The 22,529-nt window shown below is 36.4% G+C and overlaps 1 protein-coding gene across 1 annotated transcript in view; it reads right to left on the minus strand.

The window, feature by feature from the left end:
• Positions 1-33: 33 nt before the first annotated feature.
• LOC102695655 (tolloid-like protein 2) overlaps positions 34-22,529 on the minus strand; it is an 80,927-nt gene continuing 58,431 nt past the window's right edge. The window contains exons 9-21 of the mRNA XM_015347396.2: positions 19,150-19,265; positions 18,863-18,965; positions 15,692-15,808; positions 13,965-14,110; positions 12,964-13,159; positions 12,654-12,779; positions 11,308-11,468; positions 10,879-11,059; positions 8,275-8,400; positions 7,692-7,819; positions 6,910-7,123; positions 6,325-6,575; positions 34-4,564 (exon numbers count right to left, since the gene is read on the minus strand). Of these exons, the coding sequence (XP_015202882.1) occupies positions 4,436-4,564; positions 6,325-6,575; positions 6,910-7,123; positions 7,692-7,819; positions 8,275-8,400; positions 10,879-11,059; positions 11,308-11,468; positions 12,654-12,779; positions 12,964-13,159; positions 13,965-14,110; positions 15,692-15,808; positions 18,863-18,965; positions 19,150-19,265 (1,994 nt within the window). The 3' untranslated portion in view covers positions 34-4,435. The remainder of the gene's footprint in view (positions 4,565-6,324; positions 6,576-6,909; positions 7,124-7,691; positions 7,820-8,274; positions 8,401-10,878; positions 11,060-11,307; positions 11,469-12,653; positions 12,780-12,963; positions 13,160-13,964; positions 14,111-15,691; positions 15,809-18,862; positions 18,966-19,149; positions 19,266-22,529) is intronic.

A 22,529-nucleotide genomic window follows, 5' to 3' on the forward strand; every position in this document is an offset into this window, starting at 1 on the left:
GAATAAAAAATAACACAAGGACAATCTTTCAGGTATTTTAAAATCCTGTTTTAATACCAAGTGTGTACCTTTCAGGCACTTAGGATCATTAAATATAATCCCAGTCAATACATAATAAACCAAAAACAGACATCTACACACATACATTAAACCAACGCAGACATTTAGTGCTATATATAGTTTTATATGTAACAATGAAAAAAACTATATTAATGCTAACTTATGTAGCATATTTTATCTAGAACACATTGCAAGGCATTGCAATGACAAAAAGGATATAATAGCCAATTCTCTTAGTTTACAATACAATATCTACTCAGTCCATAATGAGTGGTACTGTATAAGATAAGAATGAGGTCTGAGTTTTTGCAGTCACTACACAATAATACACAAAACAAACAACCTGAAACTTGGTTATAAGCTTAAAAAGATTAACAAATAAAATTAATAAAAGCCCTGGTGGTGAATATCATAAACTGTAATACTGATGTTCTCATCAATATTTTTTAAAACTATTGTCCTTGTTCTAAATTTTAACAATTGATACACCTGTGATTTTTCATGCATATATACTCTATGATTTTTTTTTAAAGGAACAAAAAGGTATATACTGACATGCATGTACGATTCTATGATTTTTTATCTTCATTGTTTTGGAATTGTCACTTTGTGATCTGTGATCCATAGTTTGGATTAAAAAAAAAACACTTTTGTTCCGGGACTGCACATTAGTATTAATGAACATTTTATGGGCCCTACTTGTAGTCTGTGTTTTCACATTCCCATGAATAAACAGTGGTTGATATACAGTACAATAAACAACATACAACAGCAGCACCTTTTATGAAATGAATTACCCAATGGAAAGCAGGTTCAAGTAAGACTCAGTGGAGGACTGATCTGAGAATAATAGCGAAGGTTCACAGCAAATGTTGTCAAGGACCTTATTGTTTTAAAATCATAAAAGCTGGTGACATCTTTGTTTTTTTCCAGTTTGAATGTCATGTGTATGGAGAATGCCAGCAACCGCTTACGTTCATGCGTATGAGCAACCTTTACTATTCACCCTCTTCTCAAAATAACTCTCTATTGGAATTCCTCAGTATTGCATACAGGTCATAGACATACAGTTCAGTATGTGTCATTCATTTAAAAAATGTCAATTTATTTACTTTTGAGGATATAAGATAATATAATAACTTCTGTTGTGTGAATCTGAATTATGGCAGACTATTATGATGGGAATACAGTACATTTCCTTGACATATTCTTAGATTTACAAGTTGTTAAACATACAGGGAATCTTTTATAGCTATAAAGATATTTGAAGTTAATTTAAAAATACAGATGAGCATATGAATTTGTGCAGATTTTAGGACTATTTTGAAGACCAGGTTAGCTCATGACACAATATTTAATGGAACATTGAGCTGACTTATTTTCTGAATAAAAAAGTACAATGACTAACCGTAGATCTGGTTTTAAGTTCTCAAGAAGGCTCCAATTAGGTATGGGAAAGAATGTACATCTTCATGGTTTATTTTCTTTACTCATGAGATTTTATGTTCAAGCACTTTAAGCACAACAATGAAATATGGGAAGGTTCTTGAAAATAACTGAAAAGCAGTTCAAGGACAACCCTAAAACGATTACAAATTCAAGATGTGAATTTGCACAGTAAACAAGTACCTAGAGAAAAAAAAATCAAAACATTGAAATTCAAATCAGAAATGCTAAAAAATCCTCTCTCATTCCAGTATGCAGGGGTTACAAATATATTTGCAGACTCAATGAAGAATAATAAAAAAAATAGTTCAAAATGATGTTCTCATTCTCGTCATGTGTTCTAACTGCATTAAATAGTTTTTTATGTTACTGTATTTATACAAATGGCATGGTACCAGCTGTTCATATTTAGTATTGTACTTTTTTGTACATATCTTAATTTTTGGAAATAAACCGCTCAGAAACTAGTAGAGCAATCTCTGTGCTATTGATTATATAAATCTATATCCTGTGTCTTTGATACTAATTGCATCCTTATTAAACAGCATATCATATCTGACAATGTTTCAGATTCTGCACTATGGCAAATGACTAATTATTGCTCGAGTACCTGTTGTTGAGGACATTAATTGTACATTTATCACACCAAGCTAAACTGATCCTTCAATAAGTTTTCTTACACCTATGAAGTAAACACCCTGAGAGTGAATTGGTGACAGAAACGCTGGTCTTCTCATGTTGGCTGTATCTTAATTTTAGATTAAAAATAAGTGGCTCCATGAGTAAAAGTGCTGTTTGGGCTCCTTGTCTGATGCTAGTTAAGTAACTAGGGGCCTGTGACTGGATTCCCTGAATGGCAGAGCACTACTGGCTGAGCACTGCCAGGGGTAGGGTGTGATTGTTTCAGCCAGGATTCTCTCAGTTCTCAGTGGGCCTAGAGGACTCCTGGTAGAGTTGTTGGCATGTAGTGCTGTTGGTGAGGGACGTGACTCTTCTCCAATTGGTGCTGATCTTTGGGCAGAGCCCATGATGTGTTAAAGTACGAGTGAATGAAAGCTGGGTGGGTCAGTGGAATCTGCCTCGTCTTCCTCGAACTGCCTCATGTTTGTGGTCCCTGGGTTCACAACTGCAACCCGAGACATGAAAGACACACAACTGCCAAATCAGGTGGGTATAGTAAAAATAACTGGCAATACTAAAACAAAAAAAAGGATCTTCTCAACATTGTATTTTTTGTGGTTTGTTTACCTAAGATGGCACCAAATTCAAATCAATAAGTATTTGGCAATTTATCACATACCTGTATTGTAATTACTGCAAGTCTAAGGAATGTGATAGAGAACCCCGCATCTTGAAACGTTTGAGCCGAGGCTTAAACCACATTTATTCTTCACCGCTAAAAAGACTGAGCGGACAATTATTTCAGTGCTAAATATGAATTTAAAGAATGTGCTTAAAGAGCTTTCAACAAATGTTTGGAGTAGTGAAATAGCCTAGGATGCTATGTACGCATTAACACAAACCTTACAGTAAATCAATTTTTCTAAAGAAACAAAAAACAGGGATTAAGTAAGTTTTAAACCTGTCTGTATCTTGTATTTCGGAGACATCTTGCTCTATCCTTTCAGGATTCCATGTACATCAGAGGAACACCGCAGCATCAGTGGCTAGAGCTGTGGGCCACAGCCTGGCTGCTGCACCATGAGAACTACTGAAAACCGCCTGGAGGGTCATGGGAGCTGGGAATGCACTTTTACCTGAGCATGAGGCTAGCTGGAATATTGGAGCAGGCCACACTTTTCTATATTATCTATATTACTGTTTAGTTATGGTGGTATTAGAGAGAAGGTCTTTCAGCATGAAAATCCTTCTGATCAACAGTCTTTGTCACAGATGTTTCACACAAACATGACTACTTAATCACAGTATGAAAAAGTCCTACAAAACACTATCAGTTCTTAATCCTACTGAGAACACTGCTGCTGCTTTGCAGAAGTGCAGTCCTTTTCCAAACCAAGTCGAAACAGGAGCAAATAAAAAAGCTCTTATCATTCCTTATCAAAACTCCTTGACTTCATCAGACTGGTACGTGAAGTACGAAAAACATACTTCTGGTCTTCTGTCCTGAGGTTACACCCACCTAATCCCCAAAACTGCCTCTGAAAATCAGTAACAGGGCTGACTTTGTCATTCCCTACAGAAATACACTTTCAAATAGATGCCTTACTTCAGGATAAACTATCTTCTAAATGCAGGGCAAAGGAATTACTCTAGTCTAATTGCTAATTTCTGAAATCCTTCCATCTCTGACCAAAATAAATTACTGTTTTTGAACAACACCTCAATTTTAAACAATCACAGATAATCAAACCATTAGATATGTCACATGTACCAAAGAATGCAATTCTTAATTGTCATAGTGTAAAAAGACAGAAATCTAGTAAACCAAGGGGTGCCTTTCAGGCAGCTGTACTGGACTATAAGAAATACAGTAACTGTTGAAATGTGGGCAGTCATGAATGCTGCCTAAATACTGGAAATGGAATTTTAAAACTCCAAAATTCACACAGGATGATATATGCAGTTTCTTTCATTTTCTTCTTTAGCATACCTAATAACCTTATATATTACCATATATATATTTTTTTTTCTCTATGGCTTGGTAAACAACTATTTTTTGGTCCTGATCAGCAGGTAATTGGCATGCTTGAAAACCTATATACTGTATATATGCATATACATATATATATAGATGTTTTTAGGGTATCTTATACACTATTTCAATATAATTATCTTACAGAAAAATACCCTTAAGTGAGACTCCTGAATTTGACTTGATTTTTTACTGTAAAATAATCTTTTTGATGTTTTTACAGTAACCTAGTATATCTGTTATTGTAAAGGTTGAAGAAGTCCTAGGGCATGCTTTTCACATGTGCAGTGCATCCTGAAATTTGGTGCTGGTGTATCGAGCATGGAATCCTTTTTTGTTAATGGTGTCATCCGAATGAAAGCGAATCATTATGGAATCTCCTGCTGAGTAGATTTCTTCTGGAGGCTGGAAAAGAAAAAAGACAGGAACGTTACATCTTCTCTTTCATTTACACCAACTTCAAGGGAATCTTTCAAAGGTTAGTGTAAAAATACACTTCCCAGAACTTTGGGAGATGCATATAAAATAAGTTTACCTGGAATAGTTCTATTAATTATTCCCACATTCAAGGCATTCACAAAATACACATAATACCAAAGCACTTTTCTCTCTCATTTCTCTCTTGTTCTAGCTGTGAGCCAAAAACAGAGTTTTTAAATAGTCATTCTCCTACTCATTCAAGTTCCTAGTCATTCTTGAGGAACCAGCAAAATAATATAAAAGACATTTTGGTTTTATTTCACATGGACTATTAAAATCAGTATTCGCAAAGTACAAGTTTATACAATCCTGACTTGTTACTTAATGTTGCAGTGAGTTTGAATTTTATAAAAAAATTATTAAATTCAAACAAGCAGTGACTTGGAACACCTAAGTAACAACTCCATGTACTCAAAGAACAAGAAATGACTCATTTAAGAATAAACACAACTGTTATTTTGGAGCATATATGTTTAAAAAAATTCTGTTATGGGTAAATCATATTCTATTCCCAGAAATATCACAATGTTATGCAGCACATAACATGCAAGGAAGAGATCAGAAACTTTCTCAGGCCTACGCAGCAACACCCTGCCAGATGTGTTGAGGCACGAAAAGAGATTTTAAAGTCCCAGAAGCACATTCAATTACACATCTGGTTGAACAGTGTCACAAAAATAAAAGGTTTTTTCTGCAGTTAGGATTTCATGCAGCTTGTCAGAGATGAGATCTAATCTGGAACTCTGATCTCCCAGTCATGAGCATTGCAGACAAAATGACATTGCCAAGCCACTAGGTAATACCTAGTGCATTTCTACCCTCAGCATGCAGAGAAAATGAAACAATGCAGTTTATATTTATGCCTCTCATACATAAATACTAGTAAAACTAGTTTGGAAACTTAAGCAGTAAAACAAGTACTCCTTAGATCCTGGACATGAATATACTGTAGTGAACGTTTACATCATCAAAGGAGGTTTTTTTTAACCCTAGGTCTAAGGGCGCATCTGTACTTTGTGAATGTGAATGATTAATTCTTGCTCTGAGGAGCTGGGGCTCTGAAGTTTCTGTCATAGTCCTACATTTCTGGACTGTTGGGGGATCTACTCAGTTTACGGTCGTGGTCTGTTTTGCAGAATTTGCTGGGAGTGGAGGCACTATCACATGGCTTACACAGCCCACAATTCTTTTAGCTCACAGTGCATCTTCAGAACTTGGTCTTGGTGAAATCAGACCTCCTGTTACTTCTCAAATCAAATACTAGTTTATTGACTAATTAGGTCTGGCAGAAGTGAGAGAAACAATCACAAATTAAATAGATTTATGACTGAGAAGGGAGAGTGTGCCCCCTCATGGAAATCAGTAAAATTACCGAAAATCGTAAGCATTCAACTTGGTAAGCTCTAAAAGAGACAGAAGGCTTGTTGGTGCAGCAAAATAGCTGATAATGAAACACAGATTGCACCTCTCACTCAGAGCAGTTCATACGTAGTTTCATATGTACAAACAATCCCAAAGTGACCTAAAAGGTAAAAAGTGCACAAAGACAGTTTTAAAGCACACTTAGACACTTCTTGCAGAAATATTGATTTCTAAGGTTCCTACGATTTTAGATACACACAACATTGACATTGTGACACGTAAAACGAGGAATGTAAACTAAAGCATTTGGAATAAAGACTTACACCTGAGCCACAGAATCTGCCGAGCCTTGGTGCTGTACTGTCATAACCATCGTAGATCTCCATATAATCATAGCCACAGTCTGACTCTTCCTCAATCTCAAATGTCTGGAAGATAAGCTCTACTCCATACCCATCTTCAGCCATGATCACCCAATCACAGTCAGCTTGGCTTGGATAATTGTTGTCCCCAAACTGGGCATGAGAGTAGAGATCATTTGTTCGGATCTCTGCTTTCAAGCGGCCACCGCATTCTAGAAACATAAATACAGTACACTAGCGAAATCAGTTTTAAATTCTCCAACAGATGTGGATAGCATATTATACAGTATGTTCACCATTATATTTCTGACTGAACAAGCTCAGAAAAAAGGAGCCGAACTGCAAAGAAAGTGCTTATTCTGACAAGGACAGTGAACTTTACAAGAACAATTTTAGATGCCCTTGTTTCCATAGTGCATACGTGCATAACTTTACACTGAGGATCAACATACAGTGGGGCGGTGTATGAGGCACATACAAATCCAGATTCTACATATGCCAGCATTTGAAAATAATGTTCACCCGTTGAGCAAGACTACCGCATACCTGTGCTGTGCTTTGCATTAAATCCTTTCCTTTGAACAGAGGCATCAGAGTAAAAGCGCAGGAACATCTTGTTAGAGGTGGATATGACTGGCTCTGGCTTTTTGCTGCCACAGAAGCGGCCAAGTATTGGTGACTTGCTGTTGGGGCCATCATACAGCTCGAGGTGGTCGTAGGCACATTCCTGATGCTGCTCTATTTCAAATTCATTGAACACCTGGTCCAAACAAGCAAAGAAAAAGGAATACAGTGAAGGGATCAGCACTTCCACCAAGATTTCCATTTCTTCCTAGAAACATTTTGTAAGAGAGAAAAGGCCCAGAAAATAAAGAAGACATGTCTGGTAAATCATCAGTACAGAGACACTGGTAAAACTCAAGAAATAACCATTGTGATGTTTTGACATTTTTATACAGGTCTAGGAATTAAGGAGAGAGGTATGTTTCCTGTGGTTGTCTTAAACCTGTCTTAAACTTCCTGGCTTCATGAAAAAAAACAATATTTACATTAATATTCTTAGGATTGAAGGGCTCTTCAAAGAGTTGTCAAGTCCAAGTGTATAGCCAGCACGTGGAACAAGACACAGGAGACAGTTTTAATTAAATATTACATGTATAGTACAAATTGAATTGTAAATTAGCGCCCAACTTCATGTTCAACTCCATCCCTATAGGGTACACATGAAATGCACTTTAGAAAATGCCCCATTTCTGTAGAATGAAACAGGGCAATAATACTGTATGTTCATATATGTGACTTTCTGGATATACAAGGAAGATCCTTACAATCTTAACACGGTGACCAGCTGTAGAGGAAATCTCCCACTTGCACTCTTTGCGGCTAGGGTACTTTTCAGGCCAGTTGGGGCTGCGGATCACTCCTTCCACACTGGTTATCTTGTACTCACAGCCCGCTGTTTAAAAGACACAAAAGACATTGAATTTACTTGCCTAGCTCTAGGTGTCGTTTCCCCACTAAGCCCAAGCAGAACAAACATCAATACAAGATATGATTTTAAGTTTGGATCTGGATATTTTGAAGCCAAAAACAGCAATGACACAAGGTGACCCACAGTTAAGCCTCCAAGGCCTCCAGACTCATTTTGCAGGAGAAAACCATGGTACGAATTAAAGCACTGGTTTGCCCTGTCAGATTAAGAATTGAATGGGAATAGCTGAAGGAATGAGGGCAGTTAATATAGAACAACAAGGAACAGAACCACAAATTATTTCTTTCTTCCCACTGGCAGGACTGAGATATAATGTAGCACCTGTGGTTCCCCGGATATTTAGTTTCAGACACTCGGCAAATGTGCCCCTGACTAGTTCTGCAGCAAATAAAAGTTCACCAGTGAACGGGATTAGTTACCTTCTTTGCAGTCGTGACCATTTTCATGTAGAACAAACCCATCTCGACACTGACACTGGTAGCTCCCAAATGTGTTGGTACAGTTCTGCTGACAGCCACCATTGTCCTTGGAGCATTCGTCCTTATCTGCAGAGCAGGAGAATCATTAATAACAATTCTGGCATGACCCTTTTACCTGCGCTTTCCACCTGCTTACACAGTACAAACACCATTTCATTTCACATTGTTCATATCCATCCGAAAGTGACCTGGATATCTCACTGCACTGAGGAGGAAATAATTCTGAGACATAGGGTTATGTACGGTGGGCAAGGAAAAGGTGTTTACAGAAAAAGCATAATGTCACAATGTCTGTAATCAACAGGCTATGTTCAAATTCGATGCTATTTTTACTGTGCAATTAAAATTAATACTAACATTTGTATGCTGAATGAAAATGAAATCCATACTGTAAATGGGACCAATGGCACACTGAACAAAGTAATGAAGGGCACTTTGAATATATAGTCCAGTCACAGCTGAGGATAGGAACAAGGAATCTGTACTGCAGAGTTCCCTGTCATTAAAAAACAAGAAGGTCACAACAGGCTAAATAATGTACATCCTTGATGGATTCAAGTAGACATTAATTGGGATGCAGAAAAGCAGGTTTTTCAGGACAGATTAAGTATAACCTTAAGAGATGCTTGCATAAAAACAGTCCACAGAATGATAGCAGAGTGTCAGCGTATAGCAAGATCTTTATTCACCACAGCAAGGCCTAGAGGTTTGTAATAAAACAAAATGCAAAAACTACACTATTGATACAAGCCAAAAAAGCAGCTCATTCCTTTAGATAGAAGCACTGCACCCGTTCCCAGCTTCTGAGCTCGCCTGAGCTTCTCTGGTTCTACAGAACTGTTCATAAAGTGTGTTTCATAATAAAGCAAAACCCTTGGGCTCCCGCCTCCTTTCCCCAAGCAGCACAGCAGCCACTGCCAGCCACACCCAGAGTGCAGCCACTGACATCTACTCTCGCCCACCTGATTCACTTTGGTTTTGTGATGTGGATTCCCCTCCTGTCACAGCTCACATTGAAAGGAAGCCCTCCGTAGAAGCCCTCCTTTGCACAGCCCAACATTTGTGAGGTCAAATGCAGTATGTCCACATGGTACTGCTTCATTTCAGGATGCAGTGCTTACAGTTACAAACGACCTTGATTTTTCATTTCAAACGTTCCTTTATTCAATAACGTCAACTGTCATATAGATGACTGCTGTGATCCCAAAGAGTGGGAACATGTGGATATGACCTTATGGAACATGATCAGTCCCTCAAATCTGTGAAGGGTATATGGGGTTCTATTTACCACGTTTTTGCAGGGGTTCCTAAAAGATTAATGATTCCACATTTATCTTTAACAATCATGATGTGTGAAAAGCTTATTCTAATTGATATGCATGATAATGACATGAGTTACAAGCAGTTACTGGCAACTCTCTTTAGAAAGAGCAGCAATCCTGCAGGTCTTACAGTTTTTCAGTCAGCAACCAAATAATATCCAAGAAACAAAAGACATGACTTCCTTCAAAATATTATTCAATTGCATAATTAAGGTCAAAGGTACAATAAATTTTTACTTCTGAAGTTGTAGTAAACTAAAGAGACGAGGGTAGCTAAAATAGACTTTTAATAAAACCACATAGAAAGCACTTTTTAACTGCTGCTACATTATACAAAAGGACAGGTAAATGACTTTTCTTCTAAGAGCAATCGTAAGTCTAGATATTACTTAAAGTAAACGTATCCAATTTGCAATAATAAAAAAACATATTTAGGCGATGCTACTACCTTTGAAAAATGATGTGAAGGAAATTATTTTAAATATGCTTAATCATAACAAATTCCATTTTGTTTAATCTCAAATCAACCATTCATTCATTTATTTTTTACGAAGGTTCATGAAGGTTAAAACCATCTCTGACAAAGATAGTTTAATAAAAGTCTCACTTATTTTAAAAATGAAAATCCTGGAAGCCAAGATACTCAAAAAAACATGCAAGAGGACAGAATGATGTGCTAAATGTTCTGCGTTGAGGAACTGGTCCAAGAGGAAGGGTGTTAATGGAGTGCCTGGTGACACCATCTCAGTCAAAATGCTCACATTCAATGTCACAGATCTGAAGTCTGGGTTTTATGCAGGACATTTTATTGGGTGGGAGTTAAAACAGGGAAGAGCAAACAACATCAGTCACAGACACATAGAATTCCTCTCATTTTTACTGCTCTGGAAAAGTAATCTGTCTGAAAAATGTTAGAGGGATAACCTCAAGAAACCTGTCCATCATCACGATCTGTAAATCTCACATACACACTTTCAAAAGATTGTAGCTTGAAACACCTGCACAATCTGAGATGTTACTAAATCTCTTGGAGGAAAGTGGCCAACATACTGAAATAATCACACCTCATCAGTTTAATTTTGCACTGGAGTCCCTGGAAACAATCACAGAATTTGTCAATCCTAATTAGTCCTCTTGGATAAATCAGCACAGATTTTGAAGTAACGTGAAAGGCAGAAGTTGTAGGGAAAATGCCAAAGTTATTCAATCCACATTTACATACCAGAGAAAAAATGGGCCTTGAACCCTTTTTTGGAGACAGTATTATCTGACTTGAACTCCACTCTCATGTTGTTAAACTGAGATGTAATGACTTCAGGCTTTTCCAAACCACAGAATTTTCCATGCAGCCTGGAATCGGAGGAAAGTCCACTGCGCACTTCTACGTAATCATATTTACAAACCTAGAAAACAAGAAATGAAAGATGGTCAGACATGCTTTTCTTATAGAGACACAATAGAGTTTACATCAGAATGTGAATGTGTTGACATTTTTTGGGGCCATTCCCAATGAAAACCATGGCTGTTGTGGGCATCTTGTGAACAATTCTTTGTTTTAAATATGTAGGGTGCGACTGTAGGTAAGGGAAAGGTAAAATACCAATCACATTTGGCAAGAACATCGGAGGAGAAGCCATAAACAAATACTCACGTCATTGCCCTCCAGTTCGAAAACCTCAAACTGTAGAGAGATCCTGTACTGGGAAGGAGCCACCACTTGCCACACACAGTTCTTATTGGTGGGGTATTCCTTCGGCCAGCCAGGACTGGTGATGGTGCCATTCAACTTGGTAAGAAAGCCACCACATGCAGCTGGAAACACAAGAAAAATTTCACCTACGGAACTGTAGTCATTTGTGCCTATATTTGTACTTGAATTTAGCAAAAAGGCAAACTGTTCCTCTACAATACCACAAAACATGAAAATAATCTTGGTGTTTTTTGACAAGATTTTTTGATTTGAGTTTTTTCTCTCCGTGAGATTCCACTACAAAACCACAGAAAACTGTGATAAATTATTTATGCATAGGTACATACAGATGTTGAACACTTCTGGGAAGAATAAACTACATGGAGCATATTGTAGAAGTAGCTTTGTAAATATAACCTTCATGGACTGCAAATGTTGACTGTGTTTGATTGTGTTGATTGTGTTATGACATTTAAATAAAATGGTATGCAATGCAAATCCTAACATCATTTTAACATAAATATATCACTTAAAGCCTTGAAATAAACACATTGATTAGAAAGAATTCTAAAAATAATGTTCTGTACTACATTTCACAGTGGGCCACCTGTGTATATTTATTTTTACTGCACAATGTAATTTTAGGGGAGGTTTGGCTAAGCTATCTTTTTCATCTAGGAAGTTGGAAACTAGCACTAGATCTAGTTGAACAAGATCATTCACTGTCCTTCTTGAGTTCAGAGTATTTTATACAAAATTCAAGCCATGTTAAGAAATGCAGAATTGAAGAGACTCACAAACCCCACAGTTTTTCTTATGTTAGGAATTAAAACATAAATCACCATAATTTATTCGCCGACACATGGAGGATAAACTTAATTTGGTAAAAGTGGCTGAACTCATATTACTAATAATATAATTAGAATATATTATATATAATTATAATGTAATATTATTACTAATAATATCATTAGAAATCCTACTCTGTTGGGCCCCTGAGCAAGGCCCTTAACCCCAACTGTTCCAGGGGTGCCGTATAAATGGCTGACCCTGTGCTCTGACCCCAAGCTTCTCTCTCCCCATATGTGTGCCTGTTTGTCTCATGGAGAGCAAGCTGGGGTATGCGGAAAGACAAATTACTCATGCAAGAAATTGTATATAGCTAATAAAGTGATCTTATCTTATCTTTGTTTCCCCCATTATACTGCTGGGGTATGCTTGCATACTTGCAAGCATGCTTTTATTTAGCAAACAATCCACAGACATAAATAATAAACAAAACAATAAAAAGAAAAAGAGCATCATACCCTCACAACTCCTCTTGTCTGGTGCCAATTCGTACCCGGGGTCACAAGCACACTTGTAGCTACCGAGTGTGTTCACACAGCGCTGCTCACAGCCCCCGTTATCAGGCCTGGAGCATTCGTCAACCTCTGCAACACAGAAACCATCACCTGACTCGCACCTGGTGAAGAGTTCATTCTACGCTTGCACAAGATACTGCTTTGTAACACGGAAAAGTATTCACAGTCCTGCCAACTTCAACAGCTGTGAACTGTGGCAGATCACAGGGCTCTTAAAAGTGAGAATATTTATACAAAAACATTAAGATAGTACCTTTGAAAAAGTTGGCAGCAAATCCTGCTTTGTTGATGGAGCTGTCTGAAACAAACTTTATCCACAGCCTGTTAGACGTGGATTTTATATCGTCTGGTTTTTCATGGCCACAGTAGTGCCCAATCAAAGGACTGTCTTCAGAAGCTCCATCGCGGACTTCCAGGTAGTCGTAAGCACAGCTGTCATGCCTTTCAATCTAAAAAATAAGATGAACAACACAATGCTCTCAGGACACAGGTAAAGTAACAAGCAAAGTGTTCAATTATTTCCAATTAACATACACAACAAAAACAAATGTATACATAAAATTTAATACATTTTCAGTCATAACATTCTCTGTAATCATTGCTACAGAATACAGTTTGTAGGAAGAATTCACATTTTCTATCTAGAATCAGAAGACCGGGATTCTACTTCACTTTTTCTCCAAAGCCCACTTTTCCCAATATCTGTAAGGTCAAAGCAAGTTGTGGTAAAAATAAAAAAATATCTCTAGTGACCTGCAATTGTCTGCTCTTAATTTGAAAAACAAATTAAAATAATTTGAGTGAACATACTTTACATTTTTGTGAACATACATTTTTAATTTTTAATGAAGTACAGATTAGCCTGGAATACAAGTAAGACACTGCTCACAAATAATTATTCTACTGTGTTATGGAACAGAGAGCAATACTAAAGCAAGAAAGACGTCTTACTCTATTGTATATTTAGTATTACTTCATATCTACAGTACACTACAAGCATTCATAGAAAGTGAGATATCATATCAATGTGTTAGTGTTTTACAGAAAAGATTTAACAAGTACTACAATAGATATTTGCAAAATTTCAGTCAACAAGAAAAAAATAATATAAAGAATACACAGAAAACTATACATTCCACTTAACAAAAACCAATACTGTCTAAAAATAAGGATATGAAATCTTGTAAGTCCTTAAAGATAATCTTACAAGTCTGGCAGCATGATGGATGTATGCAGGTCCATGAAGAGCAATACCTCAAAGGCTTGAAAGGCAAGCCCCACGTGATAGCCCTCGGTCACTGTGACTTTCCAGACGCACTCTTTTGAGGGGCGGTAGTCGTCTGGGTAGTTCGGCGACTGAATTTGTCCCGCATCCTTGTTAATTTCCCCTCCGCAGATAGCTGAGAAAAAAAAACGCAAAAATGGCTCTGATAGGTATTTGCTTACCAGAAGCTCGCCTGAATAAGTCACCTTAAAGAGTACCTATAAATAAGATGACATGAATCTATGTACAAACACAGCTTTCACGGGAAGTTACTTCTCATGACTTTGTAACATATTCATGCTTTAAACATGCACAAGCTAAAATGGTAAGGATATACAGTAATGAAAATAATGAGCCAATAATACGAGCTGAATGACTTCATTTCTCCATGCAATAAAAAGATCGGAAATGTGTGTTGTGAATTGATAATGAGGTGCGTAGGGTCTTTATTATTAAGCACAATAAGCTTTAAATTTCTATTTTAAGGTAATGAGTATGAGTGTATCACAGTGAATTAAAAAAATAATTTAAAAAAACGAACATTATTAACATTAATACCAAAAAAAGAACTAATCAGATTTAAAATGGTCAATTATGAAGTATCACATTAGGATAAAAAAAACAAAAAGAAAGCAACAAAGAAATATTAGCAGATACAAGTAAACTATACTTGGAGCCAGACCGTTAAATTAGGCCAATACTCCATAAAGAATCAGATGTTGTTGGATTAATGGAGTGAAATGTATTGGATCAAGAACCTAATGCTCATTCCTATAATTTATTAAGTTATTACACCTTGAAATATACCATTATTAATTAGAATCTTTAAGTATATGAAATCTGGTGTGGCATTGTGTTTTTTTAGATTGCTCCATCACAAAGTTTGACACACTGTGAAAATGAACTAGCGTATTTTATGATGTGGCAGGATGTCAAAACAGACAACAGTGATTCTGCACAAAAAACATTCTACAACTCCCCAACTGTCTCTAAAACAATTCTGATAACTTCTACTCCCTCCAAGAACACCTCTTCTTTCCCTCATCTATTCCTACTACCCCCAAAACAGGATGCAGACATATTTAAACACAACGTTCCTCCCACTTGTTGTGCTACAAACAATCAAAGTTTTGCTCATTTGACCCTGATGGAAATAGAGGTGTATAATGTTGGCAACACAAGAATCACATATTCCTGATCAGAATTTTACCATAGTGACAAGACATAACATTAGGTGGGGATTTGTCTGGGTAAGAATATGTATACAGTATGTTAATATTGCTTATGTCTGTTATGAATTATATGCTTTCCTCCTACATCCACATGTGCAATTCCATCATGTGTGAGTGGAATCAGATTCATACAGGATGTTATTATTTTTGTGCATGGTCTCCTAGGCTTTGGTGTCACAATTGGAAAAGAAACATTACCAGGAACACCACAAAAAAAAAACCAATACAGACCCAGAAAATTCCACAATTGTTAGATATTCATAAAATAGTCAATTGTCTTTGTAGCACATTTTTCTGATGAGCTGCCCTCTAGAGTTCAACTTTGTCACTGATACAGACTCCCATACTGATAAGTGATTACCATGATCTCAATTCAGTCTACCACTGTTGGAATTAATTTTGTTGATTAATATTTAAAAAGAAAGTTTGATGATATAAGCATTTGGAACTGTGGCTGAGCACAGCCGTACTGCTCATAAGCCTACCTTCATATACAGCAAAGAATCCTTTACCAAGGATGTTGCTGCCACTGCGAAACTCAATCCAGAGCTTGCTGTCAGTAGAAATGATTGGTTCAGGAACTTTGTCTCCACAGAACCTGCCTAGAAAGAGAGGAACACTGTAAATCATCTCTAAAGCATATGCAATTGACCTCTGTGTTGCTGTTTGCCCTATACTGAAAGTACAAAGTAATTTATAAAACACAGGCCTATTTTACATGAAAGTATAAATGATATTGAAACAGTTGTGAACTTACCAATTTGGTATTTTTCATCAAGACTGGGAAACATTCCATGTAGATAACATGAGAGTATTACATGCAAGTAACAGAATAACTTGACATACATAAAAGGGAAACAGAGCATGAGGGAACTATCCATGAAAAAGGTTGTTTACACATCACTTACACCTGTTAGGCAGTGTGCAATAAAAACACATTGGGAATTATAATTAAAAAGCATAAATGTGAAAGTAAGACACATTAAGTTAAAATTGAACAATGTACTAGTAAGACTTCATTTAGAATATTGTGAAAAAGTTTCGTCACCTAGTTGAAATAAAGATATTGCTGCAGGAAAGATACATGGCTGTGCTTAAAGAAATGTCTTACACTGACAGATAAAAGAAACTGTTTTTAGGCTTGAACAGAGAAGAGAATGACTACGAGGGGACCTAATTAAGGTTATCAAAACCATTGGTTGACAAAGTTCAGAACCAGAAAGCTCAGAAAGGACTTCAGAATCAACATTGAAATGCGAACCAGAGGACATAAATTGAAATGATGTTGAAGTGCACTTAAAACTAAGAGTCAATGGCACCTCTATATACAGTACAAACAGTGGTAGTGGTCTGAAACAAGCTTGTTTGAAGAAAGGTGTGGATGATATACTTGGATCAATTTGTCAATACCTGATGTTCAAGATACTCTGGATGACAAATTACTTACTTGTAACCAAAATACATAGGACAAACCCCTCCTGATTGTCAAACCTCTTATTTTTTAAGAGAAAAGTAATGTACAGTATGTCTTCACTTAATGTCTATATTGCAATGACAATCACAGAATTGAATTGTGCTTTATAGCAAAGAAACGCACCATATACCAAGTAATAAGATATCTTGTTAGTCCATAATGTGAGGGTAACTATTATGGAATAAATCATAAATCCAAAAAGGAATATCGGCTCATCTTTTGTAAGAAATCAGTTTCTAAGAATCAATTTTAAGGTTTTACAAAGACTGCAATAGACGGTGCAGGTCAGGTTGAAGGTAGTTTTGTAATTGTGCAACAGTATCAAGATAAATAGAAAATACTTCTCTCTCTTTATAATTTACTTAAAATAGAGTAGGCAATATTACAAAATGATTAACACATTTAAGACACAGGGTGTGAATCCTTATTCCTTCCGAACTGAATTTGGACTGTACTATACCAGATGGTCTATCAGTTCCACCTCTGTTTTTACAAGACTGAATCAGTACTCAAAAAAGGCTCCTCGTACAGTATATTGGGGTATGGCAATTACCGCTCTTGTACATAACTATTATGCCTGGTTAATCTAAAAAAGCCATCTGAAAATACTGGAGCACAACCACTTCTGTCACCTCCAGAAAACCCATGGTACAATGTGGGAGGATTATCGCTCAAATGCCAATGTACTCAATGATGTCAACACTGGCAGTACTGAAGTGTTCATTATGCAACATCGGATGTGGTAAAAGGGCATCGTATGTTCAGGTCTGGTGCACATCAACCAAAACACCTGCAGGACTTCCATCTCTGCCAAGGACAAGAGCACTAGCCAGCGTCAGAGGAAACACTTGCTCTCAACCACCAACCAACAGACTCATCTACAACTCCCTGCTCAACCCATAGGTGAGAGAGAGACTTATTTCAGTATTACAGAAATCAGAGAAAAAAAGAAGCATATTATGTAACGTATTTTTTTTAAATTGTCACTACCACTTATAAAGGTAAGTGAAATGATTAGTAAATGCATGGATATTGAAGGTGGCAATCTGTGTCTTTTTGTCAATATTATGGAAATATCAAAAGTTCAGCCCTTCAGAAATATTACTCTTGAAGCTGAACAGTGTGAATGGGACAAATTGATTTATCTGTAACATCCTCAGTCTCAGGAAGCACAGCATGTCCAGACATTTTGGAAAACAAACCATGGCTCAGAGCAATTTATAACCCCTGTATTCACTAATGTCAGCTGAATGAGTTTTTGTGCTCCCTGGAGGTAGGTGTAGTCCATTGTCAGGTCAGGGAAAGTTTCTTAACAGAATGTTGTAATTCTGAGAAAGTAGAGCCAATGTAACCCCACAGAAGCTTTGCCAACAATCAAATTCTTTTATCTTCATTTTTGTGACAGCAGTATATGTAGCTGTTCCAGTAATCCTTCACCTGCTTGTCTCTGGCTATTACATAAAACCCTTTGAGACTGCTAATGATTGAAAATGAATGAAAATTACACATCTATTTTTTTTATACTGTCCTTTTCTACTGATAAGTATGTTTTTTTAAGTGTATGATCTAACTCAAAACTTAATGGGAAGCTAAATCCAATGGCATACACAACCTCTATCTGTTTTTTTTAACCTACATGTTCCCTGCTTAATACAGTAACACTTAGATAAAAAGTTTCGAAAAATGTCTTCCATCTCAATTTTGGAAACACATTTTTAAGATGTAAAGCAAACAAAAGGGGTCAGCTCCAGTATTAATGATTTTGGAACTCAGAAGTGCCTTCAACTTACACTTGAAACACTGAAATGCTACTCCTGCTTTAAAAAAATAACGATCTGTTTCTTTACTTTATTGCCAGAGGTCTCAAATTGCTCCATTTACTGAGAAATACGTAAAAGTAAGGAAATGCTCAAATTTCAGATTTCAGTTAACATAGCAAACCACACCTAGGTCTGCATGTACTTTTTATTAGATTAATAATTGTATGTTTTCAACAAAAGTTAGAAATGCTTTATGTTGTGCAATATTTGGCTTAGAGCTTTCTCAGACATAAGAATACTGTATGTCTCAACAAAAACCTTGAAATTTAAATGAATCAAGGACAGATGTCAGCTACAGTATCCACACGGTAGGTCCTGTCCTTTCTTATCTGTGTGACGAAGCTGCTGACAGGCACTCTTACCCAAAGAAGGAGCCTTTCTCCAGTAGCCATCACGCACTTCCACGTAATCGTACCAGCACAGACGGCTCTTGAACAGATCTATGGTTGTGAAATTGAGAATAATCTGAAAAACAAGGTGGGAATATCAATCTCCAAGATATTTAGGCACACACTAAGACATCATTAATAATATTCACATAGTACTGTATTCATTTTAATGATCGTAAGGAAATTATTAGGAGTTTTAGGCCTTTACTACCTCTGTTAGAAAATATAATTTATAAAAAGTTTATAAACTCAGACCTTACCTTTTCCCCAGGAGTCACTGACACCCTCCAAACACAATGGGAATATGAGGGGTAGCCATTTGGAAATCCTGGTGCTGAGAAATTGCCTGATGAATCTTGCAGAGTTTCTCCACAAGCTGAGAATCAAGCAAGGATTTATTACAGATTTGCTTATAGAACAGTTTTTTCACTTTAACAGGCTCTTTCATCTCACCACCACTCCACGGTGTGGAACATCTTGTTCAGACAAACTTCACTATACCAGAATCAATGTATTCACTAGCAAGAATTGTAAGAAGAATCTAAATGCGAGCTGATACTTCCTAATCACAAAGTTTGATCCTGGTTTGCTGATGATTGAGAAAAAAAGCAAAAGTTTATTCATCTCAGATTCCAATATGAAGCACATTCAAAATGTTGTCAGATGATGGGAGGAAAGGATGATTACACTAGATACTTTCTCCGATTCTCCTAAAGTCAGGTTGCACAAAGCTAAATACAACAGAATTTTAACATTAATTTCAAACATCTAGCAGAATCAGAGATTTTCAGTGTTTAAAGCGTTTTATTCTGGGAGGTCAGGTCGCAGCTGATCTGATGTTATGTTAGTTATCAGGAAGTAACCAGTTATGTTTAAAAAATCATCAGGCATTACTATACATTTACAAATACTGTATATATTCTAGAAATAGCACTTACGTGACTGAGAGTAAGCTCAATCTGAATGCAATTAGAGGCCTTAAGTCCCTCAAAGAAATTCTGGCCTAGTGAGAACACAGAAGGCTGTACAAGTGTAGGGGAACATTTAATAAACAATTGTAATTCCATTTCTGACAGGTTTTTCTGCTTTCAAATGAAACAGATTACTTGAAACAGATTACTATATTTATGATATATTATTTTATATATTTCTTCCAAATAAATTCTTGTGATTTTAAACTTAAACGTTTTTGAAAGGGAAGCTGTGGACTTGAACTGCTTCTGTCACACAGTGTGACAAATGACCAAAACCTTTCAAAATATTAATAACTGGGAGAAGATTTCATTATCCACCCAAGATTTCCCTGTGCAACCTTGGTCTTGTAGAAAAATAAGTCCAATACAATTACAGCTCACTTGTTCAATAATGCTAAAAAATGTACACAGGAAAAAGGAAATGAAAAGCTTCTGCATTGCTCTTTACTTATTTTGCTTTTATGTTTCAGCAGTCCATTCCTAATAAGAAATAAAAGGCTACCAAATAAACATTTTCGCTTCTCCATACTACAGTAAAATGTATGAAAATGTATTTATAGATAAATGTATATTTTATAAGTAGATAGCTAAAAACGAACTTCCACTAAAGTGAGCATATCCTAAGACAATGCAAGTAAATGAATTATATCTACCAGCAAACTATTTTTATGTATTTGAGTAAATTCATGACGTCAGCTGAAAAACAGATGTCCAAAATATAATAAAAATAACACAAAAATCTCAGGCTGCATGACTTTTGGAAGAGTAGACAGTTTCCATTGTAGAATCTCGCCTTTAAAAAAAGTCTTTATGGATCTTTAACCTAAAAATAATAAAGAAACTACATGTGACCCAAGGAAACATGATCAAATGTATGCCCTGAATAACAAAAAGACACAGAAAAGAAGCAAGAGTTTGACATCATACAAGAGTGTGTGACACATTTTAAAGAGTCACACATATGGCAAAATAGAATGAGTCACTCACAAACAAATAGTGCAGTGGATCATAAGGCTAAAGGCCAAACACAAACAGACTTTCTGTCAGGTGGAGAGATGAACTCGTTTGCAAGCACAAGTTGGATGAAGGCTTACACACACCGCTGGTCAACGAGCAGCAAATAATTAAAACTAAGGTTGAAGATGAAGGTGATGACGTACTGTACATGTATAAATCAATTTACTGTCAGTGCGCTGAACTGGAAATCAAATTTCTAAGCTGCCCCATTAGAAGTCTATGGAACAGAGTTTGTGAAAAGGTACTTAATAATGTTGCTTAGCATTGGTAGCTTTCTATTATTATTATTATTATTATTATTATTATTATTATTATTATTAATGCACACAACAATGTGTTAGGTACATTGTATTAGTTGGTGTGTGATTTGAAAAAATTCAAGACAAAAAAGCTGCACTTTTCAACTTATGATCAACTGTTTTACTCAAGATGATAATTTATTCATAGAGCATCTCTTTTAAAACAAAATCTTGATCAAAACCAGATTAAAGACCCACAGGTAAATAACTTATATTAATAGTCCTAACTAAGCTGTATCAATGCCAAAGTTGTAAAAATAGTACAAAATACTACTGTTCTGTATGCACACAACAAGCATATACCGTTACTTCAGAATGTGTCTCAGAGTTTTGCACAGCAGCCTATCTGAATCGAGGGATTACTACGAAGAATAAAGCACAATATTGTTCTCTCTTCCAACCTCTTTGTACATGATGTTTATAAATTATGTTCATATAAAGTCTTCCTATAATGTACATATAAACTTGAACTTGGAACTATATTTAACTTTTTAAAATGATCTAGCTTCTATAATAACAGCTCAATTTATAATGCAAGGAGTGTTTTATAAAAAAGAGATCCCAAATTGTTTTACATATAGAAAGTGACCCATTTCATCCACTGAAGTGCAGCAATCATATACTGTAGTGTGACAGCCATTCTGCACCTCCCAGGGTATATCACTACACAAAGGATCAAGTAGAGAAATTGGAAATTTGGCTGGGCTGAGAAATTAAACTTTGTACCCAGTAGAATCTATGCACTCTGCTTCCTTTCAAGTACAGTTCTGCATTTAAAAAGGAAAAGCTGGAATTTCAGGTATGTCATCCATGTATTGAATTAGAAATACATAGTGTATGTAGTTTTATGGTTTCATAAAACATTATAAAACCCTGAAGGTACACAAACCTATATTTGAAAGATTGTCTCCATGGTGACACTTTGAAACCTTCTCAGAATCTGCCTCCACAACAGCTCTTTCAAAAGGTTTACTAAATCAAACATCTGGCTTCTTTTGTCATGCAAATCCCAGTGTTCTTCCCCAGAATTCAGGGCACTTGCTTGGAGCAGATTCTTTAAAAAGCTACTGGTTTCCTTTTTGAATGGTCAGCTTGGGTTTTCGGAAGTCAACTGAGTGCTGGGTAGCTCAAAAACTGCCTGGCATAGCTGGTGACATCATGCCCAGTGTCATGGGGAGGGGAGGAATGGCTTTAAAACAGTGCTCTGTGGAAAAGCAGTTTAGAGTTTTACACTTTTAAAAAACTGCCTTACACCCTCTTCTGCATGATTGTTTTTGCTTTGGACTCCTTACCAGCTACGTTACGCATTTTTATAAAGCAAACCTATGCATCATACAACAGGCATTTTGG

Source organism: Lepisosteus oculatus, chromosome 4, assembly GCF_040954835.1.
Source record: "Lepisosteus oculatus isolate fLepOcu1 chromosome 4, fLepOcu1.hap2, whole genome shotgun sequence".
NCBI lineage: Eukaryota > Metazoa > Chordata > Actinopteri > Semionotiformes > Lepisosteidae > Lepisosteus > Lepisosteus oculatus.